The sequence below is a fragment of the Topomyia yanbarensis genome, chromosome 3 (genome assembly GCF_030247195.1).
Source record: "Topomyia yanbarensis strain Yona2022 chromosome 3, ASM3024719v1, whole genome shotgun sequence".
Taxonomy (NCBI): Eukaryota; Metazoa; Arthropoda; class Insecta; order Diptera; family Culicidae; genus Topomyia; species Topomyia yanbarensis.
Window position 1 is genome coordinate 301,970,172 of NC_080672.1, and position 20,005 is coordinate 301,990,176.

General features: G+C 42.4%; 1 protein-coding gene across 8 annotated transcripts in view; it reads right to left on the reverse strand.

Annotated features, from left to right (window-relative positions):
• Positions 1–20,005, reverse strand: part of LOC131692234 (la-related protein Larp4B) — a 131,010-nt gene that overhangs the window by 17,021 nt on the left and 93,984 nt on the right. For all 8 annotated transcript variants that reach the window (XR_009305938.1, XM_058979160.1, XM_058979159.1 and 5 more), the window contains 5 exons: positions 11,578–11,827; positions 11,385–11,525; positions 10,991–11,323; positions 9,325–10,927; positions 757–1,980 (listed from right to left, as the gene is read on the reverse strand). Coding sequence is in view for 7 of the 8 variants with exons in the window: in XM_058979160.1 (XP_058835143.1) it covers positions 757–1,980; positions 9,325–10,927; positions 10,991–11,323; positions 11,385–11,525; positions 11,578–11,827 (3,551 nt within the window). In the remaining variant the exon portion in view is untranslated. The remainder of the gene's footprint in view (positions 1–756; positions 1,981–9,324; positions 10,928–10,990; positions 11,324–11,384; positions 11,526–11,577; positions 11,828–20,005) is intronic.

The window sequence follows — 20,005 nt, forward strand, 5'->3', positions numbered from 1 at the left end:
GATATGATGCTCGATCATCCATTACAAAGCTTTAAAAAGAAAAGAACTGGGAATAAATCTGTTATTTCTCGCCATGCTTTCGGAATGTGCCCGGTAGCAAGACTGGTAAGCATAATCTTTTTCAAGACATTTTGTTAATTTAAAAAGCAATTTTGTTAATTTAAAAAGCAATATCGAACGAGTTTGAAATGAGCCGTATACTGCCAGTATACACTTAAATGTCCCATGTGTTGTGGGATTCTTTATACACATAGGACGTAGAGCAGCAGTATATGTTTATAAGAATGATCCTATTTTAGTAGTACACACTCTGATATTATTTTAAAATTTTGAATATTCCCTTAATCCTAACTGCATGCTAAGAATTTAACAATAATTAAAATTAATAATAAAGTGATTTGTAATTTGACCATTAACCACATGTCTTATCGATACAATTGCAACTTGACAAAACAAAAGGAAGATTATTTTAAGAAGGCACTTCAACTGGCTACATGATCGAAAAACGTACGAATTGGCGAATTCCCGTACGCGCGAAGGAAGCTCATTATTTAAAATCAATAGACCTAAAAATAGAAACATTTGCCATCCGCCCGACTAGCATACACAATGTAAGTAACAAGAAAAATAAAAGAAAGTGGTAGCGTCAATGCATTTCTGATGCTATTCACGCCTTTCTGCCTCTTTCTATTCTCTTCGTTCCTACATACACTTGGCACCCAACAAACAAATATGGTAACAAATACGACCACTTACCTCGTTGTTCCCTAAACCCATCGTTGCTGTGCTGCGATGAGGTTGACAGTCTTGAGCTTGTCGGTGAATCTTTCTTTTTGTTGCTAATGATAGTGACATTGCTACTGTTGGCATTGCTAGAGCTACTGCTACTGCTGCTGCTACCGACTTGCAGATTATTATTGTTCTCCTTCTCAATAATTTTAGTGCTGCCCTCCTGCTGGTGTTCCTTCTCCTTCATCTGTTGCTCTTTCAAGTGTTGAGCTACTTGGGCATAGCTAAGACGTACCTGAGTTTGCTGCTGTGGCTCGGGAACAACAGCGGAAATACCACCGAGTGGTGGGTGATTCTGCAGAGAAAACGGTGGCGGTACAGTCGGCTGGGAAGAACTTACGGATGAAGATGACGACGACGATACTGACGAAGATGATGCTGCGTAAGGAGAGGAAAGAATGACCGCAGCGGATGCTACTGTAGGCGTGGTTGGTGGCCGCAAGTTCTTGTAACCACTCTGTTTGGAACCGGAAGTGTTGATGTTGGCGTTTGCTTTAACAGCTGACACGGGTACAGTCATTGTCGATGTAGAAGTCACAGCCACGGATGACGAATTAGTAGATGAAGTAGTCGACGACGAATGCTGTTTGCAGCTACCGGAGGAAGAGGAGGGAGAGGACGCAGCAATTACGTACTCAGTCGATGTCATCGTAGCAGCATTGGTAGTAGTAGGGCAGCTCATGGTGTCCGAGTTGTCACCAGTCTTACGACTGGTAGCAATCGAACCGGCCCCCAAGGCTGCTGCTGTCGCCGTCGTCGCCGATTCCAAGCCGTTCATTTGCAGCAAGGACTCGTCAGTCTTTGTAGATTTATCAGCAGTGGTGCTTGCAGATGTACTAATTGTACATTTTATCACAGGAAGAGGATTATTAGTTACTTTGCTAGAGTTATTGTTGCTGCTGTTGGCGGGGCCGTAGGCCAAACTGGCGGACTCGTTGCTGCCGCTGCTGGTACCATGTAAGGAATCGTTTGCTGCTTTTGAGTTTAGCTGCTGTTGCGACAATTTGACGGTTGCTAAGAAAGGCTGTTGTTGTTCACGTCCGGCGGCTGCGCTCACTTCTGAAGTGGCAGCTGCCGAAACTGTGGCGTTTTTTTGACTAAGCTCACTATTGCTGCTGCTTTGGGTTGGCTGTGGTGGAGGGGACGTTGTGTTTTTTGCCTTCACGGAGGCATTCGTTGCGAGTGCAGTACCTGAAAAACGAACATATTTGTAATGAAACAACAATTGTATATAAGGATAGTGCTGCAGCAGGAAGGCAATTCATGGTGACACACTGTCGCCGAAGTATTGCACGCTTCGGAATGAATTGAATCGGTGGGCGATGGACTTTCTTAAATGCAAAGGAAAATAAAGGAACATTCAGGGATTAGTAGGTCACGAGCTCTTACTTGTACGTAACCGAATTGGATCTTTTGGAAAAGTTTAGTGTGAATATAGAGGCAAAAGTGTAGTCTCCACCAGAAGCTGAATAATTATTATAGCTGGAGATTCAAAATGAAATTGCTTCTTATTCGAGAAGACCTGTGGAGTTGCGTTCAGTCCGGAATTAAGACATAGCAGGAAACTGTTGAAGCCTGGAACATGGTGGATGTCAAGGCAAGAACAATAACCGACTTGTTGATTGATGACAACCCGAAAGAGCTGATCTGTGCGAATAGAACAACAAAGGCCACTTGGAACGCCCTCAAAAACCATTACCAGACCTCCAAAGTATCGCTATTGAAGCAAAAGTGCTTCGTGGATGACGAGGACATGGCTGAACTTCTATTCATCTTGGTGGAATTATTCGAGAGGTTGTCTAGTGCTGGACAGGACAGAAAACCTCCGAGTCGTGGTGATTCTGAGAAGCCAGCACACTTCTGCTTCAATTTGGTGAGTAAAGTGAAACTCAGGCTCTACGGCCTAAAATAGTACACACAAGTTTGGAATACCAAAATCGGTATCTTCAAGAAAATGGACTTTCATTCAGGAAAATCAGTTTCGTATCTTAACGTAACGAAGAACAAGATCCTGATGTATGGAGGTTTTCGTCAACTTCTCCTGATACACACGGAAAAAATAACCAGATGCTCGGATGGTTCGGACACGAAAATGTGAAACAAGGTCCCTAGTATGTCTCGAGCTAGCCTACGCTAAACAAAAGGAGGAAAGAGATCTATCGACAAAAACGTAATATCATTCGCTGGTGGGTAGTTTGTTTATACGTCGCGGTAAACACGTTGGAACTTCGCTGCTCTGCCGGAAGGTTTCGAACCCGACCGATCGTGATTGGACAGAACCCAAACGCATGCAAAGGTACCTCAAGGGGACCCAGGGCTTCCGCCTACACCTGGGTGAGGGAACCTAAGATCTCGAGTGCTTCGTTGATGCAGACTGGGCCGGGAATGAGAGTGACCGAAAGTCGAATTCTGGACAGATCATCACATTCGGCGGTAGAGTCCTAAGGCACCCCGCTCGAAGCAGAATTGCGTAGCGTGTCCTCTAGTTTGTCTACTCCTATAAAATGTTCTCCTGGCAGCGCGTTTGATTCGTCGTTATCTAAACTGAACAAACGAATTGAATCTAACAAATTGAAACCGCTTCTGTCATGTTCCTCTTTCATCTCCTAGGTCTGAAGCGGATCAATCAACTATTAATAAATATAATAAAAGATGCTAACAGTATTGATCTTTACTCGAGAAAAAGGTTTTCACTGCAACTGTGTTATATTTCTTCTTAATCATATAACAATTTGATAATTCCTGTTTTCGTCGATATTGCCATTTTTGTTTTTTTTTTGTTCGATTATAGAGGTTTTCACCTTCGGGTCATTCGCCTCTTTTCGGGTTAGAGAAATCTCTTAGAAAAATCTCTAATCGTACATGCGGGGTTGGGAATCGAACCCAGGTGAGCTGCGTACAAGGCAATCAATTTACCAACTACGCTATGCTCGCCCCATATACAGTGAAGACCCGATTTTATCAGCTTTTTGACCCGATTTTATCAGTTTCATATGAAAATTGATAGTTGGTAGTTTGATGGGCTCTAGCAGACGAACCAAGTTGAATTCGAGTAAATCTTTTCTTGAGCATATTTTTCTTATTTTAAAGATCCAAAATATGCAAAAAAATGTTTTCATTTTTTTTAATTTTGCGCTGTCAGACCCTCTTAAGGGAAGTGTAAGCTAAATAATCAGAAAAGGCTATGGGGCTATATCTAGGGATTAAAGAAGAATATTTTAAGGGTTTCGGTTTCTTAACCCATTTATGCCCATGTTGTTTGTGGACAACAACGTTTTTAAATAGCTATAACTTTTGATTGAGGCGAGATTTGCTCACAAAAACAAGTAAGGCTAATTAATGTGATTATTGCCTTTAATTTGAGTGTTAACAGTTACAAGGATCAGCTCTAGAACTGAAGTTATTGCGATTAGTCTGATTGGATTGCGATGGAGCAGTGCTGCCAGGGACAGTTTGCGTTGACGACGGAAAATGATTTTTTCATAAATCTTCGTTATGGTGCAATATTATTGAAAACTGATAAAACTTACCAATTTAGACTGTAGTTGGATACGTTTTCCACGTAATTGGACTATTGTAATTATTCCAGGACAATTGTATTGAGCATTAGAAGGTAACAATTGACCAACTTCTAGCACTGCTTTGGAAGCACCTATCTGTATGAAAATGGGCTTTTCGTGTTTCTTGACCCCACCGTTTTCCAGGAAAAATAGTTTTAAAACCCTACATGCACTAGAAAAAAGTTGGGCATGAAAGGGGTAAAAAGAAAGAAAAATATATGTCCCGATTTTATCAATGTCACGGTATTATCAGCCTAACATTCACAAAGGGGCTGATAAAAACGGGTCTTCACTGTATTGGCAGTTGTTATTATTTAGACTAGGAAAACATGTTAGAGTAGTAACAGCACTTTTAAGTTCAACAAAAATATCTCTTCATTAGATACTCGCCTCTACTCTCGGGAACGATCTGTCCTCCGAACGACCCCATCTGCTCCAACCGAATGCCAAATTGAACTACTGGGCATCTAACCCGAATAAATAACACCGATCCGAGAGAGCGAATCGTTATTTCCAAGAATCAAGTGACCGGTGTAGTGAAGCAATCAACATTCTCCTAGGTGCCAGTCCTGCACTCCTTCCTAGCTAGCACAACTAGCAGAACACTCGTGTATCCCCACCCAAACGAAGTGATGAATTCACTTTTAAGTAGGAACATACATCTACAAAGCAGTCATGAAAACATCCGTACCAACATGGGCCACGAGCCCAGTACCAACCCGTACCCGCAAAAATGCTTCTGCCTGTCACTATCTTATTAAAAACTTCATTTAATCAGAGATCATTTGTTAGTTGATAACCAGAAACATCAACCATTATCCTACTCAGACCAAACAATACGTTTTCCCCCTGCATATTAAACTCCCAGGTATCCGTTCCTAGCTAATCAAACGGAATAAAGCAAAAACATACTTCGTGCAGTGTTACCACAAAGTTATCAGTTTAACAGTACACGGGGGGGGGGGGAACATGGCCGTATATCGATTACTCTATCGACGATTCAATGCGATATCCGAGTCGGAATATTATTTTACGACATCTAAAGAGCACACCATGCTATGAAAAGGAGGCATTTCAGATAATCAAATATCACATCTCATTCATAGGTATACTTATTAAAAATACCTATTCCATGAGGGTGTGGGCGTAGCGTAGTTGGTAAATCGATTGCCTTGTACGCAGCGCACCTGGGTTCGAGTCCCGACCCCGCACATAGGGTTAGAAATTTTTCATAAGAGATTTTTCTAACCCGAAGAGGCGAATGACCTTAAGGTTAAAACCTCTATAATCGAAATAAAAAAAACCTATTGCATGATGTGATAGTCGGAAGAGTAGAAAGACTACACGACCGTGGTGTAATGCATTGCAGCAGAAATCTCGTCACTGCCCTACGAAAATCTTCAATTTTAGTCGACGTAGTTCACACTCCGGATCAAAAAAATTGGAAAACATTTTTATAGTAAGTAGCCTGCTTCGTCCACTATTTGGCTTCTATATTTACCTGCCCGACTAACCCTAGATGACAGGACAACTTTCGGAGTAGGCAAAAATAATTTGTCCTTTTTTATTTACTCCCTGAAATCTCCCCCAATGCACACAACACTGTTATGTTGATCTGTGAGGCTGGTGGCGGTGATCTTCAGCGAAACGGTGGATCATCAGGATCTACTTCGCGTAGAGCCTCTGTCCGACCTCCTTCGTTCTTCTTGACATTACCAATGAGTCGTTTGGCTAACCTTTCTCAGCGAGAGCTGAACGGTATCTTCTGAGTCTGTAGCGGGGACGGGCATAGCGTAGTTGGTAAATCGATTGCCTTATACGCCGCTTACCTGGGCTCGATTCCCAACCCCGCACATAGGGTTAGATTTTTCCAAAAGAGAGGTTTCTCTAACAGGAAAAGAGGCGAAAACCTCTCTATAATCAACATAAAAAAAATCTTCTGACTCCTTTTATATTGAGCCGAAGAAGTGTGTGGCTCCTTGGCGATTAGCCATCGTTTCCCAGCGACTTAACACCTAAGCAAATGTTGTCAAAATCACGAACCGACACTTTTACGGGCATGTTCGTCTGCACTCTAACACGCGATCGGGATTGGTGCATTTGTAGCTCGAGAAACAATTCAACAAGCCGTTCTTAAGGATTCTCACAGAAAATCCGTATGTTGGATGTGCGATGAATGTTGCAAGCTGATGAAATTGGCTCATTTTTATGATCACTTGAGTTTATTATCACTGCTATTGCTGAGAAAAAGGATTATGTCTGTGGCCGAGGTATCCAAAAACAATATATCAGTCCGGCCATATCTTGGTCCTTCTCGTCGACCCTGGTCCTTCTCGTCGACCTTTGACACATTATCGTGGGGATGACCCCGATTCATGCAATGCTTTGGTTGGCGATCAAAAGCAAGCCGCAAATAGCAACATTGTTGCGGTTTCACCTCCTATGCCGTTGTATTGGGTGTATCTTTCCAATTTCCACCCCTGCGTCACTAAGGCTTCACGAATAATGTGGATGCTACAGCAAGCAACACAACCATTGTGAAGGACTGTTGATGTTTAACGCAGTTGCACCTATGGAAGCCCTTGATCCCCTATCTCGTTTGCCACTAGCGATCATCTGTAGTCCCGGTCTATTCGTCGTTCTCCGCATTGCACCGTCAGATTACAACGCGTACTACGACGCACTTCATTTGACATTATAGTATTCCACGAGTTTCCTTCCCCACTCAATACCCCCGGAGTCAAACTATTGCACGCCACAAATGCAAGTATTCATCCGAGCGCTTCAAGCGCTGATTTATTCTCTACTTGCAGTATTTTTAATTGGCTGACGTTTCGCGATCAGATATCAACCTGCTGCAACATCCTTGATCTCGCCGACAGTGATCGATATATTCTAGGACACAACGTAGCTGATATGGGATGCCCTGAGTCCCCCGTCACAGTCGCACAGCGATCGTCAGCCGTTCCTATTCTGTTCGCGGGAGTGGCGAAAGGAGCTCTCAATCTGCTCCAAATGGCAACACACCAGCAGAACTTGATCCGTCCACCAACACTTGATGCGACCACCAACAGCATTGAGGTGTACAATGAGAACATCGCTTAAATTCTTCAGTCGAAAGTTAATTACACGTGCTACGAGTTGGTATTATGCCATCATCGCCTTGACACGGTTTGACACAGTTCTGCCAGGTATTTGGTTCGATATTTAGTGATTCCGCTGCGACAGCATCGCTCTTAACAGCCACAAGACATTGGTTGATGGTGTGCTTATCGCTGTTCGCCGTAGTAGCCCGATTGATTAATTATGACCGACGGGCGAATTACGAGTAAATATGCGTGCGCCGGATCCAGATGGTGCGCCCTCGATGTTTATCAAAAAGAACTTGAACCACGTCTCGAACATCGATAGTTACCGAAAATTCTTGTGCCGATTAAAACTATTCGCGCTGGTTTTCGAGCTTTTTTTTGACTGCAAGCACTACATCGAAGCCGACCAATGCGATTTTATGCCTAAACAATCGTCAACGACCAACCTGTCCTCCTTCACAATGTATGTACTCGATGGATTTGCCGACAAATTGCAGCGAGATGGTATTTATTGGACCTATCTGCTGTCTAGACAAACTCGGTATATGTGACAACTTCTCCTTCAGTTTCATTCCTATCTCGATGGAAGGAAGCTTCAAACCAGCAAGGACTGTCTGTATTTGTACTATTTCTCGCTAGATATGTCAAGGAAGCCATCTAATACATGCCCAGTATTTCTCCTGTGTTTTAACGGCGTCAACATGAAATTGCAAGGACCCGCTTTTCTGTCCTTAAATTTAATTACTTTATGTAATCACAATTAAGGCCAACATTTTCTCCATATTCCACTGTCTATAATCGCAACTAGGTGCCATGTAGATAGGGAATCCCATAGAACATGGGACTGACTTACGATTACGGGCGGAACAATGCATCCATTTATGTGATTGTTGTGAAAACATTAGTTATTCCACAGTTCAAAGCATTGCACATCGATTCAATTGCACACAACCAACGAGCGCGGGACGCGGCCAGATGTTCATGATCTCATCCGGGTTCTCTGAAGCTGGTCTGTTATCGGGCAATAGCGTCCAGCGTAATGTAATCTGCAATGTGTTAGAAGCCTTATGATTTCAGCATGTTTGTATACTTGGTAAAACTTGTTTCACCTCTTTTTCAATTGCTCCACCGGGTATTGAGAACAGGTTGCGTTTAACAAACAGACCGAGCACTTGATCATCTGCTCATAGCCTTACATGGTAAGGTGAATTTTTGTATCGCGCCCCTGAATGCTTGAGTGAAAATTAGAAAACCTTCCAACTTCCCAAACGCATCGGGTGTTCCACTATTGGCCTCTAAAGTTAGTTTTGTTTCACTGAATTGTATTATACTGCCCTAAAATCTCCAATGATGATGAATTCGCATGGTGTATTTTAGAAATTTATAAAGAATTTGTCGGTACACGATTCTATCTATAAACGCATATGGATAGTTGAAGTCATATGAGCACCAAAAATTTTTTTTAATAACCTTTCCAATTGACAGAATGGAACACAATCCTAACATGCAGTTACTAACCGTTGTGGGAAGTTGTCTTGAATGATCCCTGAATGATTCGCTTTTTTCATCGCTTGATCGGTAGGTGCATGATAGGATCTAGAACAGAAAGTTGAGGTTTGTGTCTGTCTATAATCGCAAGTCACTCCCATGTAGATAGGGCATCCTATGGAACATGGGACTACCTTACGATTATGGGGAGTATTCTGCCTGTAATCACAAGTCAGTCTCATCTAAATAATGACTTCCAGAACATGGAACAACTTCGCACTTATGGAAAAATACAGCAGCCATGAAAAAAATATATATTGAGACGTTAACTCACCTAAGGGCGAATGACCCACCAATGTTAAAGCCACAATAAACAATACCATACAATATTTACTCACCTTTAACGACATCGGCTAGTCGGCTCTCGCCCCATGGAGCGACAGGGTGCGTGGGGATCTCTGATGCACCCAAGCCACCGTAGACGGACGAGTGATCAGTAGAGGAACCATGGATGCTACTGGTGGCAGCAGTCGATGGGTTGCTGCCACCGTGGGGATGTTGCTGTTGTTGCTGGTGGTTATGATGATCGCGGGCGTGGTGGTTCTTGTTGCGATTGCCACTGGAGCTACTGGTGCTAGTGTTGTCATCATGGCCGGGAAGTGGCGGAAATGCAGCTGGTTCGAGGTCGAATTGCGTCGATTGAGTGGTGCTGGGGGCATTCTGCTGCTGCGCACTAGTGTTACTGCTGGAGGATTGCTGTAAGTGCGACTGCTGCGGCTGATGCTGTGGTTGGTGGTGATGGTGCGGGTGCTGCTGATGAAAGCTAGTAGCCACCGCGCTCCGATGATGGTGATGAGGATGATAGCCCCCACCAACGCCACCACTGTGGTGATGATGGTGACTACCACCGCCGCCAGCTTCGCCACCCATCGACGCAATCACGTTTCCCGAGGCTGTACCGTGAAGATTTTCATTGTTTCCGCCAAGACTACCTCGTGGACCGCGCCCATGCGGCGGTCCCCCCGAAGACGGTATCAACTGATTGAGACTAGTTGTGTTCATAACTTTCACATTGGAGTTTGCACCGTTGTTGATACTACTGCTAATATTACTACTATTACTATTGTAACTCATATTACTAGAACGAACACTGCTGTACAAAGTGCTGACAACTCCGCCATCCATGTCCTCTTTTCTTCGCCGTGTATGCCGCCGTGATTGTGTTGATGCCCATGGACCAGCTGGTTGCTGCTGTTGCTGTTGGTTATCTAGATTCTTGTTCCGACCACTGTTGTACGGTAGACTGCTGTATCCCATATTGTCATCATTTGATTGGTAGTGATCAGCGCTGCTGTTTGTGGGTCGCATGCTAACGGTCGTTGGCGTATTGCCAGTTTCATCACATTGCTGCTGCGGTGGCGGCGGCTGCTGCTGATGATGATGGTGAGGCTGTGGATGATTGCTGTAATGCTGTTGCTGAGGCTGATAATGCTGATAATGTGGCACAATAGTTGTATCCTTGTGGTAGGCTTTTCCTCCGTGTCCCAGAAGAGAGGAGCTTTTGCCACCCGGTTGAGGCTGGTAGTGTGATTGTGTTTGTGGAGGCTGCTGTTGGGCAGCCTGTTGAACATAGTGTGGCTGTTGGGCCGATACTCGATGATTCGGTTGGTTATCGTTGCTTCCAGATCCCAGAGAGCTCTGACTACCTGTGACGTTTGCACCACCGCCGCTATTAGCCCCACCCGATCGATGCTCGTTGCTGCCACCCGGTATCACCGGGTTAGGCTGACGTTTGCTGCGTATGTTACCTCGATGAGCTCCTATGCCAGCTTGCACATTGTATCGCCCATTCGGTTGCTTTGCTCCTGCGGTAGCAAATGTCACCTGTGGTGCAAGTCCATTGCTCGTTACAAACGTACTAAGATCGTAGTAGTTTTGAGCGGGTGGTGGAGCTGCAGGCCATGGTTGCATAATGCCCGGGTAGAACTGCTGTTGGAATGGCTGTAATCATGTACAGTTGTGAATTGTTTGAATTTGGATCATAAAACTTTGTAGAATACGTACAAACATATGAACTGGTGCATTATATGCTGGTACAGCGGTCCCTTGCGGTATCGCCCCTGGATTATGCTGCAGTGTGATATACCGCTGCTGACCGGGAAAAGCGGCTGCCGCCGCTACTGCTTGCTGAGGATCATACACGGCTGCCGCTGCTGCAGCTGCGACAGCGGCAGCAGCAGCGGCTGCAGAAGGACCGGCTGCCCCAGGTGGAACAGCAACGGCGGCTGCTGTAGCCGGTGGAGGAGTCGTCCGGAAGCCATTCTTCAGTGGTACGCCGGCAGCGATTGGAAGCCTGTTCATTGGTTTGGCCTTTATTCGAGCCATAATTGGTTTTCCCTATTGAAAGCAAGCACGAGAGTTTAATGAGTCCTGTTATGTTTATTAAAAAGAAACTTGCCTGAAATTCCTTAATTTCCTCTCGCAGATACCGGAACGCTTGCTGAGCATCTTCGTCCGATTCAAACGTTATGTACCAAGAATTGTTGTGAGCAAACTCGCACGAGATGAATCGAGGACAATTCTCACCTTGGAATATGTTCTGCAAGAAAATAATATTACATCATGATCAAATCATCAAATTAAATTCCTACCTTCACTTCCTCAATCGGTGTATTGTCCGGAATCTCTCGCAGGATGACGATGCAGCGTTTGTGATTCGGCCGCACCTTTAGGCCTTCCTCGTCGACTTGCACGTTGGGAGACTCGCGCATCACTTCGGTGATGAGTTTGATATCCTTTGTGAGCTTCTTCACTAGGTTGAAGTTGGCCACGGTCCAAATGGGCACGTACTGATCGTTGTCCATCTGGGATAGCAGATATGTGTCGTTGGCTAGATTTTCTCTGTGGAACAAATAAAGCATTTTGCTCAGTTACTAATTGAGAAATATTGATCCAATTGTATCTATTCTGTTTAATGCGAAAAAAGGATGGTTTGCTATTTAATAAATGAATTAATAAAGTCCCATACATTTTTTTAACAGTCGTCATATGGGTGTAAATTTAGATAGTTTTTTGAAACAACGTCAAAAGTCCGCAATGAGAATGAAATTGTCAGTACTACGCTTTAAATTGTTACCTAATAAAACAATATCAAATATAATGTAAAGCATTGTTCACGTTAAAAAAATCCAACTCAGTTCCTCAAAAAGACGATGCGTTAAATGAAGATACACTGCACGCAAAATAAGGCCCATTTAAACTATGCCTTTAGACTAAGTCCGCATACCACCTTTTAAGCAACATCTCCGAATACCAAACACCTCGGAACTAATGTCACTTTTGTTTGAGACTAAAACTGACTAAAGTGTCGGAACTGCTGTCAAACCGATTGTTTGAAAGCAGTTTCCAACCTAGGAACCATTGAACAGAAAATAGGGTTCTAACCTGAAATATATTTCCGACTTGCTCACATTCCCACTGTTTTGCGAGAACCCACATCAGTTCCATCAAAAACGTTTGCTTGAAGTAACTAACCTGGCTTCGTTTCTAGGTTCCCAAGCAAAAACAACATAAGTAGAGTAGAAAGCTGTAGCCAACAACCTTGCAGGATGATCATTTTTATCGTCATGGAACAGAATGGCTGTGCATTAAATTCAACTGTGTGTTTAACGATTACGAACAGGATTTTCTATAAATTGCGCAACCTTTAACCTAACGGTGCGCCTAGAACTTGCACTGTACAAGTGATGTGATGTGTAATAGTGATATGTAAGAAATACTTAGGAGAGATTGCCGAATCCTCCTTGGAACCTGCATGTGAAAACCGTGCGTAAAACGACGGCCGACGATGACGACTAAATAACTTGGAAGTCTCTAATTCAATAAAAACAACAACCGGAGGGTACGGTAATAAAAGCAAGCAAACAACCACGAACTTAACAAAATCGTCCAACTTTTAACCTGACCTCATGGACTTGCTTGATACTGGGTCGTGGGAACGCTAACTAATGCAAATGTCAGATATCACAACGCAATTGCACTTTCCCAAGGCTTCAAAGCATGGTGATTGGTGGTTGCTTGTGCGATAGTATGCATACAACATTGACAACCTTCCTCTGGGTGAAACAGTCAATTCTGTCATTATAAAAATCCGGTGGCACATTCCTTCGTAGTGAAGTAACATATTATACAACCATACACACATTGCTTGATTTATTACAGTGATGGTAGTGTGATGGTGGCGTGCTATGAAATTACCAGCTGTCAAGAACGATTGTTTAGTTTTGATTAATGATATTTCTATACGTAACGATCCGGTCTAGTCAAGTGCGAAACTTGTACGTGTCAATTGATAAGTGGGCATATTCTAAGGCTAACTGAGTTCCATTTAAAAAAACTTCATTTTACTGAGAGGACGTATTTGTGTAAACTTGCTCTAAAGATGTGTGTTTATTACGACAACAAACGAGTTATCCATTAAAGGGATGTTTGTTCCAATAAATATATCGTGGCTGGAAGAAATATAGAAACCCACTTCAAAGCACAATTTGTACAATCTTGTATTTGTGTTTAAATATTACATTAAAATAGTTTATATCGCAGATCCAAACAAAAATATAAAATATGTAAAATAATCGATGCTCACAGAAATCAGACTCAGTAAATCCAACGGGAGTGGATCATTTAGCACTTGGTATAGTCATTTGTCATAAAAAACATTTGCCAAAAGGACAATCGGTATAAGCTTATCAGGCGTAATAAAATGAACTGAACCCCAGAAAAAAGTGTTGGAATAGGCAATTTTCTGAACGTCAGCACCCAAAACATATTATATAATTCAAACGACAGTTCGACTTCGTCACATTCTGTTAAATAGGCGAAGAAACAGAAATATAGCTAGAGTTCCCGGCGACTTGTTGTCTAGCGCAGAGTAACGTCATTTAATTTAATTTTTTTGAGAATGGTGCAATTGAAAGCATGGACCTAGACTGCTAAGACTGCTTATAAATTCGTAAGTGCAAGACATGTCTTTAGACGACTATAATTCAAAGGTCGTTAAAAACAGCACAAATAGAAGAGGGCCGAGATGACGGCCTCGAGGAATGTTCGATGTAATGTGGAAAGGATCCGAGAGTGTAGCTCCAAGTCGCAAAGAGGCGCTGCGGTTCACAGGGTATAACGAGATCCAATTAGTCAGTCAGTTCGGCAGTCGAATTCGTCTTAGCTTTTCCTCAGCAAGCTGATGAGGAACACGGCCGAAAGCTTTCGGGAAATTGATGTGCACCGAATCGATCTGTTGCTATTTTTCATTTCAATCAGCGATGGCACGTAGCTCATCAGATTAGTAGTTGTCGTACGTTGCCGGTTTTGTGGATTGGTGTTATCAAAGCTTACTTCAACTTCGTGGGAAAAATATTCTCGGCAAGGGAGCAAATGGATAGTAGAGATGCAGGCAGCGCCAGAAATGAAGAGCAGTTCTTGATAAAAGATGGCTGGAACCCGTTTGACCCCGAACCCTTCGAACTGTCAGTACACCTCAGATTAATATGCACCTGATGTTCGTTGACAGATGTTGCAGGTAAATTCAGAGTGAACATTGGCAATCTACTCAAGTATGATTCAGACAAAGGTGGTAATTTATTATTTAGCACGATTTGAAACAATGACGAGAATAGATTTTCCGACTACGCAGGTGACGTTGATGTCCTGGCATGAACGTTGACGCTTTCCGGAATTCCACCGGGGGATGTTTTGTTCCGCAGATAAGATCAAAATTGCTTAGGGTTTTCAGGCCTTTTGTTATGAAAAATCGCATTCGAGACTTCCCGATAAGATTTCGAAGATTTCGTAACTCTGCATTCCAGCAAGATCGTTTGTTATCCGGGTAGCGCATGCGTTTCTTCCTAGGCGCACAAGTTGTAGAAATATTGATTCCAGTTCGAAACAAAATCTTTTCACAGTACCCAGTGTTAATATCTTAACACAATTTATTCGTAAAATTTCAGCGTTTAATTCATCATAATCGCATTGAATGAAATTGTAGGATAGATCTACACTGTCATTCATAGGCATGGCACAAACAGCGTCAACTTTCAACACAACCGGAATGTGATGACGATCTAAGTTCATCAACAGTAAGGGTTGTTCCAATACTTCGCATTCACCAGTATTACTAACAAATGCCGAATCAAGCATCCTTCCATTCACGTTCGCCAAATAGTTTACTTGTTGTAAGCCAGAAGCGATCATGGTTTCGAACATTTTGATAGTATACCACGAGTGAGCGATTAGTTTGGTTGTTTACTTTGTCGGACAAGAACCTGAATTGAAACTCGCTCCTGACATACGGTCCTAATAAAGCAACTACAGCACTGTGGACGTGCAGTAAACTCTTCGGGAATACTTTGGATCTCAAACCGAGGTTGGCTTATTGGTTCTACACGACTATAGCTAGTTTAACTTATTTCTCCATTGTGCCCAAACAAACAAAAGGCCGTCCAAACAAACTAACTAAAGCTCAGAGGCTGGACTGCCTCTCTATCACAGGCGCTATGAAATCAACACCCACTACAGCTACGGAAGCCATGCATCATCTACCTTCATAACACAAATATGTTATGGGGGAGGCGAGACTTGGCTCTCTGAGAGTGCTAAAGGGAAGACCACTATTTGATAGGAGTTTAAATGGTCACCTGAGTTTAATAAAGGAACAGAAACTAAACCATGTAGTGACCACAGTTCAAGATAAAATGGAGGCTAAACCGAGCTTCGACATCTCATATGAAGTCCACATAGTGGATCGTCAGATATATGATGTAAGGGGCCCCATACTAACTCATGATACCATATCATTCTATATGGATGGTTCTGGAATGGGCTACGTAACCGGCTCGGGAGTCTACGAATCAAAAATTTAACGAAGCATATCAATAAGAAAGTGGTCTACAGTTTTCCAGGCAGAGATATATGCAATATACACCTGCTTGGAGGTCTTTAGGAAAGGAAACTACAGCCGTGCAAAAATCGCAATCTTCTCGGACATCCAAGCAGCACTGTTGGTAATAAGATCATCGAAAAGTGAGCCCAAACTGGTGTGGGAGTGCATCACATCTTTGTAATAACTGGCAACTTAGAATAAAGTAATGATATTCTGGGTACCAGGAATTAGTTGGCCTTCGTTACCACCGATTCCGAGCGGTGGTAACGAAGTGGCCAACTAATTCGTCGGTTCATCAAACATGTTCCTTGGACCAGAACCATATTAGATATATCTACCTATGACATAAAGCTAGAATATTCAGCTTTGGAAAGAGATCAATTATTTAACAACTGGCGTAACGTAATAGGCGCTCGATAAGCTAAGAAAATCATACAAAAAGATTCAACGAGAGCCAAACACTAATGGATCTAAACAAAAAAAACTTACGTTAAATCACAGGTTCATTTACAGGACATCAGGACCCAGTAGCAAACTGGCTCAAATGGCACGTTCCCCACGTTGATCGGAGATTTGTACCTTGCCATGATTTGTCTTTTCGTCATTTCCCTGATGGACAGGATTGGGAAAGTGTTAAGGTTAGGGATAAGGAAAATAACGACACAGGGAAAATAGACAATACGGATATATTCTTCGCTCCCAAGGGAATAAAGACACTTCTCGATAAGCGGATATATAAACTCAACACCCCAGGGGATATTGAGAAAACAGAATGACAACACTCCCGAAGAGATACTGTCAATCAAATTCGGCTTAACCAATTTAGGTTTATAAAATTTCGCCGTGACTTTTTGGAAGCCAAAGTTAAGTTTGCAACCGAACGACACAGAGAATATAAACAATACGGAAGTATGTTTCATTCCCAAAGGAATAAAAGACACTTCGTTTTGCGGATATATCAACACACCCGAGCGGATATTGAGCTAACAGAACGACAATGCCTCCGAAGAGATACTGTCATTCATATTCGGCTAAAACCGATGTAGGTTTATAAACTATCGTCGTGGCATTTGAAAGCCATAGTTCAGTTTATAACCCATCTTCGCTAGAAATTCCAGAGAGCGGTCATCGATAGTGCAAAAATATTGCTCTATTTTCTCTGTAAGCGACTTGGTTCTCAGAACTTCCGAGGAAACTGTCCACGAACCAGTACTCTTCAAATATTCCTTGGAATTCCACGAAATGTAAAGGAATACCGTATTCTAGTGAAGGCTATATGGTTCGTCAAAAAAAACGGAAGTCCCCTGCCTTCTCACTTATCTCCTCCAATTCCTATTTCAACCAGGTACAGCTTTGTTCGTTATCCGGAGAGACCCAAACAATACCATACCTAGCCAAACTCGCTGAAACTGGGGATGAATGAGTAAGAAGGGATTGAAAGGAGACCCCCGTGAAGATCTTGTAACAGATCATCCTTCAGCGCAATCGAAAAGTGACCTTGCTTGCACTCGAGCCGAAGCATTGTTCAAGAGAGCACCTCTGCGGTTGTGCTTCTTTTCTTTGATTATGATCAATTTGTTCCCCATTTTTAAGGATTTAGAAGCAGCACGTTTTTCGCAGCTACCAGTATTCATAGCTGATGTTGTGGGAAGCCGAAAATCCAATTAGATCGTTATTAGATCAACGGTTTCATCGAAACGAGTGGGATTTTAAAATCTAGCAAAGTCCATATAATTAAAGTCAATGTTTTCTACCACCTGTTCCAAATTGAATTATCACACAGTAGAACCGCAAGAAGTTGCTACATCTAGGCGTTCAAATGATCAAAGACGATGCGCTTATGATCAGATAACGACGTTGGGTACGAGCCAGTTTGCCAACTCATGCGTAATACAGTCAGAGCAGAGAGTTGCATCTAACACCTCTTCTCTGCCAGATCGTGCAAATGTTGGGTGATTTGCCAAAATAAGCATATGCAAATTTTACTGCTTAAACAGCCTATCAATTCGGAGCCTCTCAAAATGATATCTGAGCTGCCTCAAATTATGTGGTGGGTATTTAAAATCATCAGAAAGTGATGATTCATTATGCGGCGAATATGCCAAACAATAGACGTATTTCCTATTTATGTTATCAACAATCACATTGACTGTGACAGCACAAATATCGCGAGTTTGAGGTCGGATAAAAGATATGCGTCGATAGCACTATTCACAAGTTTACATGCACGAGGCATTCAGCGTGGTTTTGTCATGCCATTTTATTGTAAGCTCCAAAGACGGGGTTAAGTAGCTTTTCAACATAGAAGTTTCCTTCATGGAAATACGGTTCTTGAACCTATGAAAGCTTATGCCTCCAGCAAAAGGCGGGATAGTTTCATAGTTGCTGTACGTCTATGCTGAAGATTAATTTGGGCTACTCGAACCATGGTCCATCAGAGCATTGCACATTTCATCACTGGCACTTATTGTATAGCTACTAGAAGATATCAAACACGTTGGCTTATAATCGTCTATAGCGAACCCCAAAGTGGGCATTAGTGACATGACCATCATTTGAATCTCACGATTTGCGAAGAAACAAACGTCTACTGTGTGAGAGATTCGAGAGATATTTTAATCATGCCATTCCGTCCTCGGCATGGAGAAACACTTTGACTCGAGGACTCCTGTTTTCGGTCACCTCTTACGACATGGGATCTGGAACCCAGTGGATCAATTCTTGGCTGAGATACTTCAACCCGCCGGATGCCACACGGCCTCTAGGCTGGTTTAGCCAGAAGAAAGATAATAGACTTTTGGAAAATATCAACTATTGAACAACTAGCGTAACTTAGTAGTCTACTTGGCCGACTGAAGAACTAGTTCGGGGATTCAATTTCGACCAGCCAGAGCAGGATAGGTTTCGCTTTTTGTAGAGCTGATCATCACAGTATCGCAGACCTTCTTTCCACCATCGAGTGGGAAAGTATTCTGAACCCCGAAGATGCGAAAACCGAAGTTCAATCTTTTTCTAACATTCTGGTGGACGTTATTAACAAGCACGTTCCGAAGAAAGTTTACCATCGACAAACCGGCCCTCTATGACTAACGAAACCGGCCCTCTATGAGTAACGAAACCGGCCCTCTATGACTAACGAGTAGGCTCAACTCCATGAAGAGAGGTGCCCTGTGGAGATTTACCAAGTATCGCACAATACCACTCAGGAACTGTTTCTTTCGATATCAGCAAACTATTTAGCACAATCTTAAGTCGCATCCTAGACGTTTCTGGAAATATCGTCGCTGTTGTGCTATCTTATGACAAATGCCATTTTGGGGTAAACAGAGTTAGATATGCCACATCACCTGTTTAAAAAATCTCTACAAAGTGACGTTTTCAGAATTTTGAAATTCTGCTTGATTACTGAGATATAGCGAGAAACGTGCTGACAAAATTTAAATTTTTTGCTTCAAATTTGGATTAGTTCAAGTTATCTAGATGTATAAGATGGTTTTATGTGTAAAACTATCTGAGGAACACAATGGCATAATCATTTTCGAAATAAAATTGCACGAATTGTGAGAAAAATGCAGTCTAAGTTTTAAATTGGAAATAAAACATATTTGGCAACACTGCAACCAAAAATAACTATTTTTTCTAGGTTCCTTGGCTCATTTTCTTCAAAATGCATTTCACCGATTGTTTATAGAACAAATGAAGCAAAAGATATGAATAAAAGTTAATAAATGATGATTTTTTTCTGCGGAAAATTTTCCATGCACGATTATGACACGCCACGCAAATTTTGTCATCAATACACACCTATGACACGTGTGAGTGCGACTTTTGTTTACATTTATAATAAAAACAATATAATCAACCGATCTTCGTAATATTTGTGAGATCAATACAGAATAGATAGAAGCATCAATTATCTTTTTTGAATTGATTCTACCATTTATAATTTTCAAGATATTCAACTTCAAACTTTAAAAATCGTTTTTCTCGAAATGTGCTAAATGGCGCTTGTCATAAGATAGCACAACAGCGACGATATGTGAACAAGCAGCGCAAGGAATGTGGACTGCCGTCGCCTATGACTTTCAATGGGAACACAGATACCACATCTCGAGATATATTGCGCACTTTTTTTTCGGAAA